At 58.2% G+C, this 21,523-nt stretch overlaps 1 protein-coding gene across 6 annotated transcripts in view; it reads left to right on the top strand.

Annotated features, from left to right (window-relative positions):
- The window catches only part of TMEM104 (transmembrane protein 104), a 51,623-nt gene that overhangs the window by 6,617 nt on the left and 23,483 nt on the right, over positions 1–21,523 (top strand). For 2 of the 6 annotated variants that reach the window (XM_025047123.1, XM_025047124.1), the window contains exons 3-9: positions 404–525; positions 2,249–2,296; positions 2,722–2,803; positions 3,286–3,382; positions 4,038–4,118; positions 6,937–7,036; positions 7,472–7,580. In XM_025047123.1, coding sequence (XP_024902891.1) covers positions 404–525; positions 2,249–2,296; positions 2,722–2,803; positions 3,286–3,382; positions 4,038–4,118; positions 6,937–7,036; positions 7,472–7,580 — 639 coding nt within the window. The remainder of the gene's footprint in view (positions 1–403; positions 526–2,248; positions 2,297–2,721; positions 2,804–3,285; positions 3,383–4,037; positions 4,119–6,936; positions 7,037–7,471; positions 7,581–21,523) is intronic. The other 4 variants (XM_025047127.1, XM_025047126.1, XM_006912248.3 and 1 more) reach the window with 4 other exon arrangements.

The following is a 21,523-nucleotide window of genomic DNA, read 5'->3' as shown; positions in this document are numbered from 1 at the left end:
TTCTCTCTTTTCTCCCTCCCCTATAATAATAATAATAATAATAATAACAACAACAACAACAAAACAACAACATATTATTATTATTATTATTATTATTAATAATAACAGTGAGGCGATGAGGGTGGCGACAGCCAGAGCGGACGAGAAAACTGATCCGCGGAGACGTTCGAAAAGGCGGACAGAACACGGGCTGTCAGCCGCCCTCGCGTTTACGTCTGGGCTTCCGCGTCGGGGTGCAGAGCCCGTCTCCCGAGAAGGGGGGGCCCCGCCTCACCCGCTTCCCTGTCTGAAGTCCGGCCTCCTGGCCTCTGCGGTTTTGCCGTCACCCAGGGTCATCCCGGGAGCCATTAGGGGGCAGCGGCAAATTAATTTCTGGGCTGAACGTCCCTTCTGTGGCTTGCAGGTGGGACTGGTGTACATGTTCAACCTCATCGTGGGCACCGGCGCACTCACCATGCCCAAGGCCTTTGCCACCGCCGGGTGGCTCGTCAGCCTGGTCCTGCTGGTGTTCCTGGGCTTCATGAGGTAAGGGGCTGTCCCCTGGGATGGGGCAAAACCGAGGGGCCTGCCCGGGAAACCCGTTACCGTGAGGAAGTGTCCCGAGGCGTCCGTGGCGAGTGCTCACCAGGGCGGCCCCGGGGGAGGAGAGGGGACCTACAAGGTCTCGCGTCTGGTGCGGTGGGAGCAGCCGCGGAGCCCAGGTCAGCTGCAAAGCGGGACTTGCCATCAGGCTGCGGGATGCCTCGCGTGGTGCTCACGTGTTTCCTCCCCCGGTGTGTGTGTGTTTGAGAAAACACCTCGCCGCAGAAGGAGAATCTGACCGTCGTTAAAAGTGAAATGAGAAGGCAGTTTGGAATTTAGAATTTGCTCAGGATGGCTCACAGAGGAAGCGATAAACATACAGGTGCACACACAATCAAGTGTTCACCTCACCTGCCCTTGCACCTGGCAGCAAGGAGGAGGCCAGGGCCTTCCCGAGCCTTCCAGGACGCCTGCTCCCCGAGCCAGGTGTGTGGGATTCTCCAGCAGGTGCTTCCCCCTGAGCGCTCTTCAGGCGTCCCACAGGCAGGGCCAAAGTCCCTTCACAGGTGGCCCGGGCTGGTGAGGGATTTAGGACTAAGCATTTCCCGCCACCTCAACCAGGCGGGAATCCACAAGCTGCAAAAACGAAGTGAGAGGGGACAGCTGGCAACACCCCCAAGGGCACCCCCTGGGAGAGGTGACACCAGGCAGTGTTCCCAGGTGCCGGGGTATCCCACTGAATAAAGAGGCCCACCTCACAGACTCTTCTCTTTTCTTTGGGGCAGGGGGAGACAGACAGCAGTGGGGGATTTGAGGCCAACCTCGGGGTACTGCTGGCTCGTTATATGCTGCGAGCCTTGGCAGCCAGGAGTCCTAGAAGTCCTTGTCCTTCTGTGACTCTGCTGTCCCCTTTAAAGGACCTTCAGCACGGGCAGCCATCTGAGTGGGAAGTGATTATTGGGGGGCCCCAGGTAGGGGCCTCCATGCCCCCCCTTTTGCTCAAGCCATTTTATGTTTGAACATGATCAATGAGGTGGCTTTGTGCAACCATGGGAAGCCTCTTTACAGCTTAATTAAGATGGATTTTGGTTTTACTTCCAAAAAGAGGAAAAATCTAAAGCCCTTAAAATGGTCACTTAGGCAAGATAATGAGAATCTTTTCTAGGAGGTGCAGAGGAGACTGGAATGGGAGATTCAGAGCTGGCTGCCCCTCTACTCCCCCACCCCCCGAGATGGAGTGGATGTAGATTTAACCCCTGTCCCACGTGCCCCCCGTCGGCTGGGCTGAGCAGTCAGCCCGGGGCAGGCGACAGCACCGGAAAAGGGCTCAGGGTCAAGTCCCACAGCAGAGCCGTGCTGGCCTCAGAGAGAGAGATGAGCAGGTTGGACTAAGCTCAGGCTCCATTAGCAGCAAGGCGGCGCTGCCCCGTTCCCCCTGCTGACGGAAGGGAGCCCGCGTGGGTTCTAGCTGTCGTCTAGGCCTCCACTTTCTTTAAGAGGAGAAGAAAAGGTGGTTTTTCACTCTAGTCTCACTTGTCAGCAAATGTCTGGTGCCACCTCCCAGTCTCGCTTTTGATTCTGGCCATAAAAATGCATTGATCATTTTAATATCACCCAGGTTATTAGGAAAGTCAAAATACTGCCAAAAAGCGGGTGTGGGGAGAGGGACAGATTCCAGAGCCAAGTGTTCCCTTTCAATTATCCATGCCTGTGCTCTGTCCACTAGGGTGTGTGATTGGGACTTGACCGCTTGTCTGTGTCCTAGCAAGGAGAGGTGAGAGCTGCCTGCTGCCCTTCCCAGAAGCCTGGGGAGGGCCGCCTTGTGAATCAGCCTCCTCCTGCGGCTGAGAGCGTCAGGCGGCACCTGTGCTCCCACCTCTGCCCCCAGCACGCCCCCCTTCTCGGTGTGCATGGTCTCGTCCTCTTTCCCCAGACTCACGCTGCCTCCCACCAGCTTAGTTCACTCCCTTGTCTCCCGTGCATCAGAAGTACATTCTAACTGGAAACAGGGACATCGGCACAGCGTGCTAGGTGTCACACATGCACACGCACTTTGCTTTATCGGGTCAGACCCATTTTGAGATTTCGCTAGGAAACAGCTCTCAGAAGAGGATGCTTGGGGCTTGTCGGTCTGGTCCTTTGTACCTCCCCCGACCTCCCATCTGCCTTTGGCCATTAACCCGTGGCCTCTCCCTGCAGCTTCATGACGACTACCTTCGTGGTAGAAGCCATGGCAGCAGCCAACGCCCAGCTCCACTGGAAGAGGATGGAGAACCACCAGGTAGGTGTGTGTGTGTCGCCCTGGGCTCCGGGCGGTACCTCCGGCCAGTGGCATCCCAAAGACGCAGCCCTCAGGGGCCAGTTCTTTCCTCCTTGCTGCGCGGAGGGCTCGTGTCCACAGCGCTACTCCGGGACCCCGTCCCAAAGCTGCAGCTTAGCAGCCACCTCGGCTTGCAGGACACGTGCTGCCTCTGCTCTTTCGGTACCGCGCGTGGTCCCTCCTGCTCCCCGCCTGCAGCTGGCTCGGTCACGCGGAACCTCCGTTCCCAGGAGCCGTACTCAGCGTCGGACCTGCCATCCGAGCGTGTCCGCACCTGTAACGTGACAGTGTGGAGGTGCTGAGAGCCTCCTAGTCAGATACCTGCAAGAGAAAACAGGAACAGAGGGGACGGGCTCTCCACCGTCCCCAGGGTTCTTCCGTAGTCACGAACTCCTTTTTCCTTGTCTGTTCCCCCTCCTCCTCCCTGTCCCACCCCCTCCCAGAAGGAGGACGATGGGGACTCCTCCACAGCCTCTGACAGTGACAGCCTCCTCCAGGACAGCCACGAGCGGGCAGAGAAACGGCCCATCCTCTCTGTGCGTAAGTCTTGGCGTTCGAGGCCAGCCCGCAGTAGCCTCTCGGCCACAGCTTCCCTTTCCTCGTGGGGCGGGCCCAGGAGTTCCTCTGCAGGGACCCCGAGCACTTCGCGCCTGCAGGACGGTTCCTGGGAAGGCACTGGGGTACAGTAAGAAGAGCAGGGCTGTGGGGCTCGCGGCCCACGCTGCACCCCGCGTCTCCACTGGTTAATGAGGTCTGCAGCTCGGGTGAATTGCATAAGCTCGGCACCCCAGTGTCCCGCCTCTCCTGGTATCGAAATGCGTGAACGCCTGGTTCGGTGCCCAGGGCACACTGGAAGCTCGAGTAAATGCCAGGCCTCCGATTTCTCCTTCCTCCCATCCCACCACACGCATGCACACACGCACACGCACGCGCACACACGCACGCACGCCTGATGGTCCCACCCCCGGTCTGGCTGAGGGAGCCACTTTCCTTCTTACCCCATAACCAGTGTCCCTGGGGTCCCCTTCTAGAGACCGTTTTCAGGTGTTTCGAGCAGGAAGCATTAAGGAAAGTTTTCTCAAGTTTGAGTCACTTGGGGAGTTCGTTATTCCCGGGAGTTCAGTGAGCTCAGCAGCGCCCTCTAGCGTTCCCACGTGAACGAACCGCCCCCTCTTCCTGCCCGTTGGCTCCACAGAAAGACGCGGGTCTCCAAACCTCTTTGAAATCACAGACCGTGTGGAAATGGGACAGATGGCCTCCATGTTCTTCAATAAAGGTATAAGCTCTTCTTGGGGTGGGGCAGGGAGAGGGCTCGGGGAGAGCTGGTCCTTCGCTACAGACCTGGGCGCTCGGAACGAGGGCCCCACCTTGGAGACAGGGTGGGGCAGGCGATGGGATGGAGCAGACCGCTGACCTGCCCCAGTGCCCCCGAGGAGCCACCTTGTGAGGGGCCCAGACTGCCTCGGTGTCACCTGGGGCCCCTCCTCATTCACCGGCGTTAGGGATAAGGAGATGGCTGCCTAGCTCCTGCAGCATGTAGAGACTGGGAACCCTAAGCAGCTCTTCGGGGAAGGGAGCCGTTGTAGGTCGGCCGGTCGTCTCGCGCCTCTGATTTGTCTGCCCTGTCTCCTGGGCCGTGCTGTGTAGGGCAACACAGCCGCTACCTTGTGACAGCGGTCAGCTGTGCTGTGCACCCACGCCTTTCCGTCTGTCTTCCTGGTGGTCAGCAGAGGGCGCCAGAAGCCCATGCGCGGGGCTGCTGTCTGGGATTCCACTGGAAGGTATTCTGCCTCGCCATCAGAATCCCTGTTTGCAGAGGGGCGTCTCTGCCGGTTCTTTCCTTTCTCAAATGTGGCTGTACTAACTTGAGCTGAACGGGGACTGTAGAAACTGGAAGCTTCTTAGCAGCTTCTTAGGATGTGAAGCTTTCCATGTATCACTGGTCGTGGGATCTGACTGTGCCATTCGGAAGATCGTGGTCATCAGCCAGACGCTGCCCCAGAGTGATCCCACCCCCACTGCCAGCCTCACTGAGGGCGTCCAGAATCAGGAAGACCAGATTGGTTGTGTCTCCCCACTTCTGGGTGGCTCCTTCTTTCCATTTCTACCTCTCTGCAGCTCATCAGACTAAGATAAGAGACACAGATTAGACAAAGATGAACATTTCTGCCCAGAGGCCATACACGGGCCCGTTCCAAATGCAAGCTTTTGAAATAAAATGCACATCGGAGGCAGACAGACACCCTTTAAACCTCCCTAATGCTCAGGTTTTACAGTCTGCCCTGATTTCTTTAAGAATCGCAGCCACGCATGTAGAGGAAGCCCCCTCCTCATCTGCTTTGGGGTTTCTCAGGCTCGGCACTAATGCCCTTTGAGCCGGATCATTCTTTGCCATTGGGGCCTGTCCTGTGCATTGTAGGATGCTGAGTAGCATTTGTGGCCTCTACCCACTAGTTGCCAGTAGCACCTCCCAGAAATGTCCTCAGACATGGTTAAACATCCCCACTAGGGGTTGCAGGGCACAGTCGCCCCGAGTTGGAAACCACTCCTCTACTCTATCCCTAATTTACCGATCACGACCTTGACCTTTAGAAGGGCTGCCACCCTCCACAGAAGGCTCTCTTGGGGTCCGACTCATTCCTTGTAATTAGAAATGCCAGACCTAGTCATCGCTGTCCTCTCAGAAAATTCATTGATCCTCCCGTTTTTGTGTCTAGTAATGAAATTTATTGATCAGGGAGGGCCAGTGGCAGTTTATAAACAGCTGACACTGGCGTCCGTGGGCAGGTGGAGAGAGGCTGGGAGTGGGGAGGGGACGCTGCCTCCCTACAGAGAGCATCGGTGTCGGAGCAGAAAGACGAGCGAGGGCACAGGCTGTCCTGGGAGCCTGCGTGTCAGTGGCAGGCAGACCCCAGGGGCCACTGAGCTTGGACAGTGAGGCTGTCCGAGGCCCTCCTGGGTTCTTTCAGGAACTGCTTTTTCCTGGTGTTTTTTCCCCAGACTCCTAGGAGTAGAGTCCGTCTCAAATAGCCCAGGTGAAATATGTCCTTGGCTTTCCCCTGGGGACCCCGGAGGCTTTTCCGAGTCACCAGCCTTAGAAGAGAACTGTCACTTTATTTTTCTTTCTGTTTTCAGCGAAGAAAACAGCTTGAGACCAGGGACATCAAAAACGAGCAGTCAGTCTGGACCAGAGTTTGAGACTGGTTTTCAGAGCTGTGACCTTGAGGTTTTAGGGCGCAGACTGGTTTTTCAGAATCCACAGCTGGAGTCACACAGGGAATTAAGCAGAGCTTGAATTCTCACTGTAAGGGATTGGGGCCTTAGGGGACTTGCCAGGGTCAGGGAGTGAGAGCAGTGGGGCCAGAGCCTGCACTCCCCACTCCTAGTTCAGGCCCCTCTTGGCGGGAGAGGGGACCAAGGTTTGCCTATTGCAAAGGGAGGGTCCACAGCCTGCACCTCCAAAGCCAGCACCCTCCCTCGCAGCCACGCTTTGTAAGGAGGGAAGTCAGTGCCCGGCTCCAGCTCCCCAGCCCAGGCCGCCCCTGCCCCTCCGGTGCTTGGCGATTGGTCAGTCCGAGAACGAGGCGCTCAGTCTTTGGAAATCAAGGGCCTTTTACCTTCTTGATTTTCATTTTAGAAGGGCCATTTCCTGTTCTCGTCTCTGCTTTTCAATTCCTCAGTAGGAGTCTTCTGTCTTAGAGCCCCGTGTTTGGCTGTGAAGGGCACCCTGGCCCAGGCTTATGACTCCAGGCCTCCCCCTTCCCCCCGACCCCCCTAATTCCAGGCCCGTCCACACCTCACTCACCTGGCCCCTGTCTGGGTCCAGAATCTCCACAACCCTCCTAGCCCCACCCAGTCCCCTCTTGGGTGAAAGTCACGGGTAGATGTGTCTCCCGCCAGCATCACAGCGTAGCCAGCCAGAACGAGAAACAGGACTTTGGGCTCATTTTCCTACTCTTTCCGGAGAAAATAAGCAGCCTGGAGAACCAAAAGCTATGGGACAGGTAGAAATGGAGTCCTCAAAAAAGTGTAAACGCCTCGGACGGCCTCACTGTCCGGTGCTGTGCCTTGACCGATGACTTTGTCCCTTTCAGTTGGGGTCAACTTGTTCTATTTCTGCATCATCATCTACCTGTACGGGGACCTGGCCATCTATGCCGCCGCCGTGCCCTTCTCCCTCATGCAGGTGTCCTGGTGAGTGTCCCTCTCGCCCTCCACACTAGTGGAGCCACAGGGGCTTCCTCGGGCAGGCGGTCAGGGCAGTGTTCCCGGCAGAAGCAAAGCAAACTACGCCAAGCAAACCCGTCAGCATCTGAAGAATGCAGGTGCCGGAGGCCCTTTTCTACAGGGACCCCCCCACTGGCCGTGTCTTCTGTCCCGCAGAAACAGGCTCCACCCTGCTCCCTGCCCCGTCCCCACTGGGAAGGGGCCTGGCAGTCCCACAGGGACTTTCCCGTGCCGCATGCCCGAAAAGACAAGAAAATGTGGCTCGTGGAGAATCATTGTTGGACCAAAAGCAGCTGTCAGGGCAAGGGAGGTTCAGCGATGGCTAATAATCAATAACGTTGGGTCCTGTGTGCTTCAGGCCGAGCAGGGAGGGCCACACTGAGCCAATGCTCTCTTTACCAGCAGTGCCATCGACAACGACTCCTGTGGTGTGGAGGCCCACACCAAGCACAACGACACGGACCTGTGCTGGGGGCCACTGCGCCGAGCGGACGTCTACCACATCTACCTGGTGAGTGGCCTCGCCTCTGCCCCTCAGCCCGCACCCGGCCGGCCGGGGTGGCCTGGGCCCTTCGAACCACCTTCGCTCTCTGGTGGAACTGTTTCCCCAGAGAGAAGGATCTGTGCGTCTCCACACTCTGAATAATTACCGGGGCCTTGGTCCCGGGCAGCAAGCGGATCGTGGCGCTAGGACAATAGCCCCAGAGTGTCCTGGCGACCAGGCCTCAGTCTCGGCTGGTTTGGAGCTGGCCTGCGGGTCAGCGCCAGCTCCCGGGCGGTGAACTCCTGCACGCTGAGCTCAGGGTTTGGGGGTGGGGTACTGGGAGCGAAGCTCTGTGAGAGCCAGAGCTACTTTTCCAGGGACGTTTCGTGTTTTAACCTCACTCCTGGCCGGCCCAGGAGCATGCAGGTGGATGCCAAGCTCCCTGACTGGACAGGCAGGACTGAGCCATCTCAGGACTGTCCCTAAAGAGAAATAGGCTCCCTCCCTAGGGGACGGGTCAGCCCAGCTCTCTCCCTGTCTTCCTTGTTCCCCACAGACAAGGGAAGGTGATGAATCTCCAGGCTGTTGCTTGATTGCTTTGTGCCCTGGGCGGGGGCGGAGGGGAGGAAAAAAAATAAGTTGCAAACCCAGAAGCGGTTATTTATCTCTGCCTGTTTTGCGGGCGGGCTGGACTCAAATGTTTCTCTTTACCTTTCGCAGCGTCTATTAATATTCTCTGCTTCCTCTTGGTCCTGCTCTGCCCTGACACAAATTTAGGTGTGCTAGATGACACACAGTTCGACACGTGGCCACTTAGCTGATTGGGAGGCGGGGTCAGGAGAGAGCCGAGCGACTCAGGGAGTTGGCCTCTTAACTTAATTACCCCCATCCTGGCAAAGGTTTCCGCAGGCCCCGCCAGCCGTGCTCTTTGGGTGGACGTTCGTTAACCCCCAGGGTCCTTGAGAGGTCGTCTTGCCTTCCCGGTCCCACCCCCAAGGCCTGCCCAAGGGGGCCTGTGGTCCAAGCCGTGGGACACCTTTGTTTTCCTCTCTGTTTTTCTGGAGCAGTCACGTGGCCTGTGTTTCTTCCCTCGCACATTCAGCTCTGGCTGGGGGAGCTCACATAACGCTTGTTTTGGTGGCATGGTACCCGAGGGGAGGGCCCCTCACCCCCCACATCCGGCGGCAGTCTTGTACAGAGTTGATTTCCTGGCACCGTTCCCGTTCCCACTTCCCTGGCCTTGGGGATGTGCACAGTCACTCGACAGGGCAGCCAGGAGGGCCCAGGCCCTTCAGCCTCTTAGCATTTCAACAAACCGTGATTGGTGAAATTAGCAAAGGTGTCTGTAAGTGTAATACCCCGTCTGGGTCTCTAACCGGTGTCGGAGGACCAGGTCCCGGAGGCTCGGCACAGACACGGGAGCATGTCCCGGGCAGAGGGACCACAGCAGAGCCCTTCGGGTGGGTCTTTCCCGGCAAGGCCACCGCGGTCTCGTGCAGAATCTGTCTGGCACGGTCTCCCGCCCACCGGCAAAATGGATATATGGGGCACGGGGGATATTGGCTGCTGCCCTTTGCCTGGTAAATTATTTAGAAGCATTATTATTGCCTTATTAAATTGTTCCTTCACTTATTCCTATAAACCTTCCACGTGATGGAAGCCTTGCTTCCTAAATCTCAATAACTCTGACCGAACAGAATGAACCCTTCGGGAAAGCCGACAGGCATTAATTATTGTCTTCAGCTTCCAGATACTGTGCTTATAACTCATAAAGCTAATTGCCAGCAGGCTGGCAAAAGCTACAGAAGTAGGAAGGGAAGGGTGAGCAGGAGCAGAGTTTGTTCTCTCTGAGTTGTTGACACCCTCTCTCCCCACCCGCTGTCCACTGCCGGGGGCTGCGGTTCGCTCGGAAGGTGTTCGGTTCGGATGTGCTCTTCCTGGTTCAGAGAAAGTCAAGGCAGACGGGCCTCCCCATCATCTCTAAAGCTATTTACAACTTTTCACGTGGCTCGCAGGGTCCCCGGCTTCTGCAGAGCGGTGTTTCCTGGCCCCGAGTACCACGTGCTCTCCATCGCTCTGCAGGCCCCCCGGCCAGTGAGGCAGGAGGGGCAAAGCGACCACAGGACGGGCTGGTGGGTGGCGGTCTCCTCGTCCTGAGCTCCATTACAGGATGAGGGCATCTTCCCTTCCCTAGTCTGGCCTGCAGGGCTTATCCCTCTGTCTTCGTTCCATCAAGTGGCCCTGTTCCCTCACCCCCTCTCCCACTCACATTCAGAAGATTGTCCTTCCCTTCTAGAGACCCCCCACTGCGCCTCTTCCTACCAGCTGTTTCCGATTTTGCTGCCAGCCAGACCTCACCAAGATGTGGGGCAAGGCAGCGAGCGGACTTAACACCCCCTCGCACCCCAGGGACAGTCATCTTTCTGTCTCAGGTAGACGGTGCACCTGTCCGGCCTGCACGTGTGAGAGGGCCTCCCGCCGACCACTTCATTGCAATTCCGGGACAGTGTGTCCTAGGGGATAAAGAGACAGGCTTTTATTTTGTGGTCTAACGTTCAGAAAGGCCTCTGGAAATTATCTCCTCCGTGTCTTCCTTGGAATGCTGAGATGCACACCCGGAATGAGAACATTCAGGATACTAACTCTGTGCAGAGGCCGGCCTGTGTGCAGCAGCATGCTTCCTTAGAAGAAGGGGGCCGCCTCTACCAGCAGCTCCCAGTTGCCTCCCAAAGCCCTTGACCTTAACAGATGGAAAATTCCTCCTCCCCTCCTGCACCCCGCAACCTCCCCCCACGTCCTGCAGTTGCCAGTGTAGCTGCTGTGAGTCAGTTTCTCCCTCCTTCCTTAGAGTGGCCACATTACAGGGCTCTGTGAGTGGGGGGGCTCGTGAGTCACATGTGCCCTCCAGGGCGTCCCAGCAAGCCGCCGCAGCTGGAGCCAGTGGCGACATGGGCCCTGTTACAAGGACCCGTGGGAACTGACATCAGGATCTGCCTTCTGCAGGCCCTGGATCCTCAGGGCCCCAGCAGCCACCTATCCTGCTCCTTTGAAGGACCAAATGGGAAAGTATGAGATGCCCCATCTCTTTCAAACCAGTAACCTCGCCTCCAGACCAGGTGTCCTGGGATGCTTTCTGGAGCTTCTCCGGCTTGGGTAGGAAACAAAGCCAAGAGTTAGCATTTCATTCTTTCCTGCACGGTGAGCAAGAGCCAGGGACCCCTGGTGAAATGATAGGATTGTGTGTAAATCAGTCCCATCCAGGAGTCGGACTGGCCCAGGTGTCTGGGAAACAGGAACGCGTCGCCTCCCCTGGACTCAAGTTTCACTGCCTCGTGCCCGCAGCGCTTCCCAGCCTGTCAGTCACATCCCTTGCCCGGGGCCTGGGCCCTGTTATTGCCTCCTCCTCCTCGGGAGTGTCAGAGGGAAGCCCGGGGGGTGCAGTGGGGCTCCCCAAGTGCCGAAAGCTCCTGGCCGTTCATAGGAGCGGCATCCGCCACTTACGGGTGGACAGATGCTGCTGGGTCACTGGCACGCAGCAGGCACCGGCCGAGCAGAGCTGGGAGTGCAGATGGCAGAGCGGACTCCTGGCTGGAGACCTGGCCGCAGCCTGGCGGTATGAAGCCGGGGGCCCCTCATGGGCGGCCTTGGAGCAGGACAAGGTCACCCTGGCCTGCCATCCTGCCTCGAACACAGGAACCATGAGATCCACCTACAGGGCATGGGTGACGGGGACAGAGACGCAGCCTGCAAGGGCCCGGCAGATGGCCTGCCACGCTCTGCCGGACAGAGGGGCCTCTCCCCAGACTCCCTCCAGACACCCCCTCGAAGAAGCAAGGTGCATGTGGGGGGCTGCAGGGGCCGTTCTGTCTGCGGGACTCTCTTCCTACAGGAGCAGGGCGTGGGGGATCCGGGCCCAGGCTCGCCCCGGAGGGTCCCTTCCCAGCCTTCGCCGCCAGTCCTGCTTTCTCTGTGCCGGGAGGCCGTGCTTTCCGATTCCGTCTTGGCTCCGTCTTACGCGGCAACACTGGCTTCGATGCATCTGAAGTACCTAAAGCAGTGTGCAGCCCGCTTTGTGAACCCGAGGGGTTTCTTCCTAAAACAGTACCATTTGAGGGGAAAACATCCTTTTTGTGAGGGGTGGAGAATGGAGTAGTGCCCCCCGCCCCGGGGCAGTGCCGTGCCAAGCCCAGGCCGGGCCTTCCCGCGGTGGTTCGTCTTGCGTTGGTATCCCGTGTTCTAGCTACTTTCTCGTTTCTGGTTGTGTCCTCCCGGCCACGCAGTGAGGTCTGTGACATCATCCCATTTTACGGCAGAGAAAACTGAGACTCGGAGGCGGTGGCTTCCCCAGGGCCACAGAGCTGAGGCAGAGACAGGAGCCCGGCTCTGCAGCCTCGCAGCCCCATCCCCTGGTGACACAGACCTTCTGGGCTGGCAGGGCAGCCCCGCTGCCAGGCCCGGGCAGGAGGGGGCAGGTCGTGCCCGTTCGTCAGCCCCTGGAGCCTGACGTTTGCAGAGGGCTGCGGCCCAAGGACCGTGCTGTGCAGTGATCCGTGCCTGCACATCCTGCTCGTCTGCCTGATTGATTTGCTGTCTTTCTGGCCGCCCCTCGCTCTTAGATGGGCATCGGACTTCTCGTTCATTCAAGTGGCATCGGAATTGAAGGCGTCTTCCCAAGGACGTCTGTTTCCCTTCCCCTGCCCCGTCTCTCTCTGTTCTTCCAGTGTCAGCCACTGTGCCCTGGGGCTGTGGCATCTGCTAATAAGTGGGTCACCCCTGCCTTCGCTTGACTGTTTATTCTTCCCGATTCTGGGGCAGGAGGTGGCCTGAAGGCCTTCAGGACCAGCAAGGAGGGAAAGTTCACGAGGAGCAACAAGTTTTAGCAGCAGCAGCGACTTCACAGGACTTGGGGATTCTCGGGGACACTGCTGCACACGTCCACCATGACCCCAGAGCACAGCTCCAGTGGGAGACCATGTGAATGCTGGCCCCAGGTGTGCACCATGTTAGGAGCCCGGAGTCGAACGAAGCACAGCTAGCTAAGCGGGGTGCCCCTCCCCCCGCCCCCGGGGGCCAGAGGAACAGCCAGGACAGGCGAGCTGGAGGGGACCGATGGGTTGGCTCTGTCTGGAAACGTCAGAGTCCTAAGCCTAGTAAATGGATCTAGTGGCAGCTTCCCTTCTCTGGTGGCATGGCCTCCCCTTACCCCCCAGCCCCATCTGACACTTAGATCAGGACCCAGCCTCGCACCAAACCGGAACAAGCTGAGGAAAGATTTCTGGCTGCCTGGGGGCGGGGGTTGTTGCTTTCAGGATTGGGGGCATCCAGGCGCCTCCTTCATAGGGTGCTGACCATTTGGGGACCGACCAGCCAAGCCCATCTTCTCTCTCTTCCTTTTCTTTCTTCTTCCCATAATGTGCTCATCAGCTCCTCCCTGTTCCGTTCTGGAGGCTCCAGAAAGGTCCGTTTTGTTTTGCCGCTCACCCTTTCCCCACTCGCCCGAGGGAAGACGCCAGTGGCTGCTGCAGGTGTGGTGAGCAGAGCAGCTCTCCGGGGCCAAGCCCACGCCCGGCCTACGCTGGGAGCTTGGCCTGGCGGTGGCCTGCGGTGTCTTCAGCCAGCTCCTGTGGTTCTGGCAGCACGAGCCTCTGGCGGGACCCCTGTCCTGGGGTACAGTCTCCGCTTCCCCCATGGGCCGAACCTTCACTTTTCTCCCATGATCCTGGGTCTCAAGGAAGAATGGATTTCTGCCTCACACCCCAAAATGCACCTACCCACTTCCCAAACAGGAGCTGGGTGAGTGAATTCTAACTCCAAACAAAGACCAAAGCTCAGAGTGAAATGACTAGCTTTAAAGGATCAGTTGGTCTCTTTCTTTTCCAAGGAAATCAATAATACAGGGATAGGCCTGTGTTTTTCTTTCTATCTTTTTTTTTTTTTCCCGTACAAAGCTGTCTATATATCTCATCCTGCGAATGGCTTCTTGTTTTTTGGTGTGCTTTCCATCCCCCATACCCAGCCCTTTCTAAATGAAATTCAGATTACTCTGTCACTCACTCAAACTGCAGTTTGTCTAGTGAACTCTTGCCAAGGGACCCCGTACGCTCCCACGGCCCCGCCCGTCATCCCCCACTGCTGTGGCCTCCAGTGCACCCCCGTGCCTGCCCAGCTGCTGCCCAGCATCGCTCTGGACCAGCCGTCACCTTTCCAAGGAGACCTGAGTAGCACCTCCCTGGGCCACAGTGACCGCTGCTCCTCCCACCCCCACCCCGCCCCCAGTGCTCCTGGGCATTCGGCCCCAGCTTCCTTCTCCAGCTCAGTGAGAGGGTTGTTTTTATTTCAATGTGGCTCTCGGGGACATGGGTTCTGTCGGCTGACGTTAAGCCCGCCATCCATCACGCCCTGCCTCGGCCACGGCTGACACCTGACACACCAGCTTAGAGGACGTCACTTAATCCCCCAAGCCCCCTTCTCCATGCTCCTAGTAGAGACACTGGGTTATGGGAATCTAGATCACAAGCCCTTGGGGGCGGTTTCTTCTGGACAGTCCCCCCACCCCATCCCCAAGCCTCGGAAGCTGCTCATTGGCACATTAGTTGGGGACCTTCAGGCTTTACTGCATTCTGCTGGGTGACGAGAATGTGGTTCTAGCTCCCGAGCCAGGTGAACTGCTCAGTGGCAGTGTCTCTGCCCCTGTTGGCATGTCCTGGACCTCTGCCCCATGAGGCTGTAATGAGTGCATCCTCGCAAATGCCACTCGCCCAAGGCGAGCCAGTTTTATTCTTGGACAAATGGGGAAAATGTCAGTTTGACCTGTCTGGTTTCTCACCCTTTCACCCTGGCCAGAGAAGAGCATTGAGCTGGGAAATGACCTCGTGTGCCGTAGCCTTGCCAGAATACTCAACAACTCTTATTAAACGCCATTATGTGAAATGTGTAAACAAACCCGGGGGCGATTATTTGTTACAAAACGGTTAGATAATTTACAGAAGGACTCACCAGCAGGTTTCTCTTAAGTACTTTGTTTCCTCCAGAGCATTTAAAATGTTACTCTGTGAAAACAGCGTCTTTATAAATAGCCCATCTCTTGTACGAAGAGGGGGTGGGGTATCCACATGTTCATGCACAAAGATGCAGAAATCTGAGTCCCAGTTCACGTAGAAACAGGCAGCGCGGGGTCGGGGGAGGTGGTGAGCAGCCCACCTGAAGGAACCCGGGGCACGTGCACCCCGCAGGCTGGGCGAGGTTCGCGGAGCTCAAGCGTGTAGCCGCGGCCCACACTCGCACACAGGCCAGTTTGGGAAGCTGCCAGAAGGTCTCCGTGGGGAGCATTCCTCCCTGCTGGGGACCTTCTGCGCTGTGCTTTTTCCGGACCATTTTTATCCACACTTCACACTGATCCCAGGCAGACCCGGAGCTTGAGGCGTGCGCCCTCCTTACCCGCGAGTAGCCCAGTCAGGGATGGAAGGCTGGTGCTCCTCGCCTCGCAGGCTCCCGGGGCTGCCCCTGGCCGCTGACCCGTGTGTGCGCGTGTGCGCATGTGTGTTCCAAAGCTGCTCCAGGCGACCCCCAGAACGCTCCAGCCCAACCCATCTCCACGCGCTAGCCCCTCTGCTCCCAGACCTCCCATTCCTGGGCCAAGAGCTAAAAATGACTGTGTTCTTTTAAGGAAATGTCCTGGTTATTGATTTCAGATCCCCTGCCCCCCCCCCACCCTTTTTTTTTTCATTTCTCCAACACTGCAGGGAAAAAAACTAGTCTATAGAATTCAGCAGCCTCCCAGAGTAGTTTTAGAGTAATATGGAACGTCCTTAAATATTTTGTGCTAACTGAAATGAAAACTCTATGCCGAACCGTTTTTCTCCTCCGGCTCTGTGTCTCTCTGATGCCTTTGCTCCAGAGCTGAGTGCAGGGTCCTTGTGACAGCCCTGCAGAGTTCCGTGAGGCTGTGCTGCTCCCTGAACGATGCTCACTCTCTGTTACAGGGCGTCTATTATAAGCAGGGTCTGGTGTGTTTCTAAATAGTGCCCCAGGGCCCTGGTGATAATTGTTTAATTAAGTAAAGCACTCATTCTAAAGTAATAACTGTGCCCCTCTGTGGTGCTGGCGTCCCAGCCAGCACGCTGCCCTGCAAACCACACAGAATGAAAGCATCTAGGGGCACGTTCTCCAGACTGCAGGCTGGCCCTGGGGAGACAGCAAAGCCGAAGAACCCCGAGGGTTTACCGAAGCTAGCAGAGGGGTGCCTGGGACACGAGTGTGATAGGCATTAAGCGGAGATGAACAATTAGGGTGCATATTAATGATTAACTGCTGATTAATTAGCATGAGCTCGGGATGTCTTGTGGATTCACCAAGAGCAGACCGAGGTGCATTTTAATAAGCCTTCGCATGGACAGAGTGGGGTACTGCAGGGGTTTTGCCAAGCAGACGCTATGTGGCAGGTGTGAATCTAGATGGAGGGGCACAGGGCACAGCATCCCTGTGCCCCACTGAGTTTGACCGTGGGAAGAACTTAGTCAGGGATTGAGATGTTCTCAGAAAACCTCAACGAGAGGAGGGAGAGACTGGGGCTGGAAGGCACGCACGCACGCACGCCACACTCTGCGACGCCCAAGCAGTTCTGGCACCTTCCTCCTCACCGCTGCAGGGAGGCTGTGCTCTACCCCAGAGACGGGTCCTTGGCCTCCAGGAACGCTGCCTGGCCACTCCCCTCCACCCAGCTTGGGAACCAGAGCCTCCACTGTGTCTCCCAGTTGGGTTCCAGGACCCCTGGCATGGGAACGCCTCTAGGCACTTGTTAAAAATGTCAACTCCTGGGTCTCGCCCGAGGCCTAATGTAGCAGAAGCCACGGGCGCAAGACCAGGATTCTGCGTTCCTGACCAGTTCTGAGGACGATCCTGTGTACTCGCCCCTTTGAGAAATTCCGCTGGCCAAGGACCCCTCCCAGAGGTAGGTGGTCTCGCCTGCTCTGGTCTCCCTTAGAGAACGGCTTTCCGAGCTGCAGCTGTGGGGGCAGTGGCCGGGGACGTCCCGTGCGTTCCTCCTCCAGGGACAGACGGTGGCAGATGTCCTCAGGTCTGCAGCTTGGTGTCATCAGTAACATGCTGGCGTTGATGCCTCAGGCTTTGGTGCAGACAGGGAACAGCATCTCTCCTGCTCCGATCAGACTGGTTTCGGGCTCTGAGTGTCCCCAAGAGAAAAGGGGGCCCAGCAACATCCCTTTGCCAGTGGCTGCTCTGTTACCTGGGGCCCACAAGTCCCTCCTAGGTCCCTACGGATGGGGCTTTTAGCCCACAGTGTGCCAGCCCCACCAAGAGGCCTCGTTCTGACCGTCGACTGGGGAGGAAGCTGGAGGGTTGATAGCGTGGTTTCTTCTTACACCCCGTTCTACAGAGCTCGTTAATCAGCCAGCTTGACGTGCCGTCTCCCCTCCTTCCCCACCTCCAAGGTTACTCGGTGCCGGTGCCGGCAAAGACTCCTGTTCCAATCCTGCTCAGTTTGGGTCTATTTCAAGGTCACACATCAGAGGGGAAGGGGTGGAGCCAGCCCGGCCTGTGGCTCCTCTCGGCAGGGCTCCCGTGTTCTGGGCACCTGACTCCCTCCCCCGCCCCCCAGCTCCAGCACGAGAGCATTCCCACCGCCACCCGCTCTCCCCGCGTAAAGACAAGTGGGTAGAGTGGAATGAGGAGGGGAGGGTGCCGAGAGCATCTGCAGTGATCACCTGGCACCTCTCCTCGAGCCATGCACGAACACCAAGCAGTTGAGGTGACAGAGGGCAATGGCTCTGCCTCCTCACAGCCCCAGGCGGAGGCACCAGAAGCAGTCAGACTCCAGCAGGTGACTGGCGATGCAGACAGCCCTGCACAGATACTGCCCATCACCCAGAGCGTCTGAGCCGCTTAATTCCTGACAGAATCACGTGGTGGGGGGCGGGGAGCTGAGGGGCAGGGTTGATGGCCCAGAGGCTCCCCACCCCCGTCACTCATGACGCAGCCCTGGTATACGGAGTACTCCCCAACCCGCCTGCTCCCAAGTCCTCTTATTCTAAGGTCTCGTCAGGACCAGTTGACCCCAGCCTGTCCCTGACAGCCGTTCCCCAGCCCCGGAGTCACGGTGGCCGGGCATGATGAATACCTCCAGCTTTCTGTGTGCCAGGCGGGGGCACAGTTCCCCTCGGGCACGGCCCTGGGGAAGTGATGCTGTGTGCCCGCCCGCTCCCTTCCTTGACATCCTGCCCAAATAGACCAGGACATGGAGCTCATTTCATTCTCCATGGAGAGACTTCGGTGGCTAAAAAGTGAGACCCAGTACAGCAGGCCTCGCTGCCCAGAGACGTGTTGACTCTGCATCTGCTCACTCGGCCCAGGGAGAGAGAGGTTTCCGCGCTCTCTGGGGCTCTCAGACTCCCGCCCTGAGGAAAGCCTCACCCCCGACGAGACCCGTTCTCTTTGCCCTGCACCCTTCTCGCTCCGGCTCCACGGGGCTCGCTACAAGGGCCTGGTCTTCTGTCACTGCGGCCCAGCTGGGAGGAAGCATCCTGCCGTGCTTCCTCTCCCCGCCCCCCAGAACCCGCCGTTCCAGTGATCAAAGTCCCTTTCAAACCTCATCCCATTAGAACAGAGCAGAATCCCATCCAGGGGACGGAGCCGGGGAGCCCAGGTGCCAGCCGTGCTGGTCCACGGAGAGGAGCCACTCTCGTGCCCCTGCCCCCAGACCAGACACCCCTCGCAGCGTGAGGGCTGCCCCGGGGTCATTCATCCTTCCCGGGTCCGTATGTGACCCTTTTAGCCCCGCTCTTCGGCACATCTGCTTTTGCCTGCTTGAAACCCTTCGGAAGGTCTTCTCCGTGAGGCCGGCCGTGTCTCAGCGTGATGTGGCATAGTCGGCTCCAGTCTCCTGGGTGCTTCAGGCTCTGTGCCCTCCGCTGGCCCTTCCCTCGCTTCGGGGCCCCTTGCACTGAGACACCTCCTCCCCGCACCCTGCATGACGTCAGTTGGACTTTTATACGTACTCAGCCGCCTTGCCCCACTGAGCTCCGAGAGGGCAGGGCTGTACCTTCTCCACCTCGATGTTGAGGGACTTGCTCTGTGGACCACTGCCTGTGGCCACTGTCTGTGGCCGGGGCTCACCACAGCTAGTGGCCACTGCTCCAGCCAGCAGAACTCCATGTCCAGCGGGCCCCTCCTTTCCCAGAGGCACCATCATCCTGTCCTCCTCACTGCCAGGACAGAAGCTACCCCTCAGCAAGGGCTTAGGGGCACCCTGTCTTTGCGGACTGGAGGTAGAGGGAAGCAGACAGAAGCTATCTGTGTGCCAGGACGTCGAGGAGGGCTCACCGCCCATCTCTTTCTCTGCCATCTCCCCTTCAGTGCCTGAAATGTGAGGAGTGGTGTATTAGGACAGGCGCCAGCTCCAAAGTCAGGTCTGTTTCTCCAGGCAGAGCCCCCCGCCTTCCGCCTGTCACAGCCTCATCTACGCGTGCACCCTCTGTCCCGCCCCAGCTCCTCGTCAGAGCGTCTTAAAGCCCGCCTAGTTCAAGATCACAGCCTCGGCTCTTGACCTGGACGTGCAGGTGTGGACTCCCCTCCCTCATGCTAGCGAGGAGCCAGGCTATCCTTTATAAAGACCCAGGTGGCTTATAATCATGAAGCGAGTGGCTGTGTGGGTTTGCCACAATATTTATCTTTTCCCCCAAACCACAAGGATTGCAGCTTTGGCATCAAATCCTTGGAACTCTGCCCACCACCGGGTACCATCTGGCCTTTCAGCTGAAAAAGAGATGACACAGACACGCAGTCTTGTCCAGCAAGAGGGCAAAGGGGACAGCAGCAGGGCCGGGCTGATGCCATTAGACCAGCCCGGGCCCCGAGGGAGCAGCCTGGAAGGGGCGAGAAGGGGTTGCTGCAGGGAGTGTCTTCCTGGCACAGTCAGGGAGGCAGTGAAGTGCCAAGAGGGGCCTGGGCCATGGGCGTGGAAACCTGAGTCCCGACCTCAGCTGTACCTTAGCAGGCGTGAGATGCTGGACAAGTTTTTTAACCCCCCTCAACCTCACTTTCCTAAAATGGAGGCAATGATCAATTTACAGGGTGTCAGGATTAAAAAAAGATCCTGGACCAGGTGTCTGGGGCGAAGGCGGGGGCCAGGAGGGGACTATGACCTGATGGTGGAGGCGGCTGCCTGGGAGCCACCGCAGCGTGCATTCTGGAAAGACGCGGGCTCCGTCCAGCAGCAGCCACAGCACACGGACTGTGTTCCGGCGGAGCCCAGCCGGGCCGCCCACCCTGCACTGGAGGAGTCCTCCAGCGATCGTGACGGAGTGCTCCTTCTCCCACCATCTTTAAAGCCGAATGCAGCAGCCAGGGTCTAGCTAGGTGAGACGTCACCTGGCTCGATAGTAGAAGCTGTGATGAATTTGCCGACCTCTCTTTCTCACCGTCTGTGGCTTAGGGAGGAGACGTGCAAAAACCACGAAGATGGCTCACAGACCTCAGGTCTCTAACTCAGGATTTCTGTCCCCTCTGACTAGGGATGTCTGGAGAAGGGGGTTCAGAAAAGGAAGTTATTCGGGTTCTTCCCTAGGTCTGCTCTGTTTCTAGTTGCTGTAGACAAGAGGAGGCAGAAGATTTTGAGGACGGGACCTGGGGACGTTCTCAGCTGTCAGACAGTCCAGAGCAGCCTTTCAGTCACCGTGCTGGGAAGGAACAGAGCGAGCCCAGAGCCGCCGTCCCCGTGCCCTGGTTGTCTCGGGGCTGACAGGCTGAGCACGGCATCACCCAGGCTCCTCACGAGTTGGTGAGCGATGCTCCAGGGGCCTGGACCAGCCCGTGTTCGGCCCTCCCCCCAGGGAGCTCTCATCCTGCACAGCCCACGCTGCGGCTGCCCCCCAGCTCTGTCCTGGGGGGCTCACATCCGTTCTCTTCCCGGCCACAACTGACTGAATTCACAGCTTCTGGGAGGTGGCCAGAGCTGGCCTCAACTCCCTCAGTCAGAATGGGGCTGATCTGTCCGACACGAGCGGACTCGGTTTTCTGCTCAAGGGTGCCCTGAGGTCACGGCTGGGTTACAGAGCTGACTTCTGTGCTCAAAAGGCACACACTTCTCGGCCTTCTCCGTTTTTATTTTTCGGCATCACCTGACTCTATCAGGCTCTCTTGATCCATGTAGGAAGCATCTCCCGAGTGCCTTCCAGGCAAGGGGTTGTGAGGGAGGGGGTGGGACCCAGGGATAAGACGCCCGTGGTGGCTCGCGCTGAGCAGCGCGTTCTGGGGCGACGTCGGGCAGACACGAACCGTGGCCGCGAGTGGGTACGTGGGCTCACAGGGGTCCCGGGCTCCTCTGTCTTCGTTACTCGCTCTCCACCAAGTAAGTGACACTTGAGGGATCAGCGGCCGAGAGACTGACGGCGTCTCCGTCGTTGTGTTGGTGTCTGAAGGTCAGCAGCCCGAGCCTGTCCTGGCAGAAGCCCCGCTCCCCACCACAGCCCCTCCCAGCCCTGGCTGGGCGGCCAGAGGGTCACTGCTGCCTTCTGCCCTGGGTCGTCGTTCCGGAAACCTCGTTCTCAGAGTCCTCCCTTCGGCAGAGCTCCGACAGGCTCCTCTGGAGGGCGTGGTGCCTCTCGGCTTTTTGGCACATAAGCTGTCATGACGGTTCGTTGGGCTTGGCACACGCTGCCGAGAAGGCTTCGGGGCCTGGCCCTGTTCTCATTTCTCAGTCATTAGGTCAGGAAGAACTTGAAGCCCCGGAGAGAGCATCTGGACCATTATCGAAACTGGAGGTAATGGAGTCCAGTAGGACCTCCATGCCGTGAGGCCTTTCGTCTCCCCTGCACGCCCACCGGGATGTTTGGGAGGCAGGTGGGCGGGGTAAGGTGGGTGTGTGCTGATACTCATCGGGCTAATGTTCACTGGCTACCTTCTGTGCACACATGACGTGCTTTGAGAAGTTCGCTCACGTGCCAGGGCCTCGCATC

This window comes from Pteropus alecto, unplaced genomic scaffold, assembly GCF_000325575.1.
Source record: "Pteropus alecto unplaced genomic scaffold, ASM32557v1 scaffold134, whole genome shotgun sequence".
Taxonomy (NCBI): Eukaryota; Metazoa; Chordata; class Mammalia; order Chiroptera; family Pteropodidae; genus Pteropus; species Pteropus alecto.
This window is presented reverse-complemented; position numbering and strand designations above follow the sequence as displayed.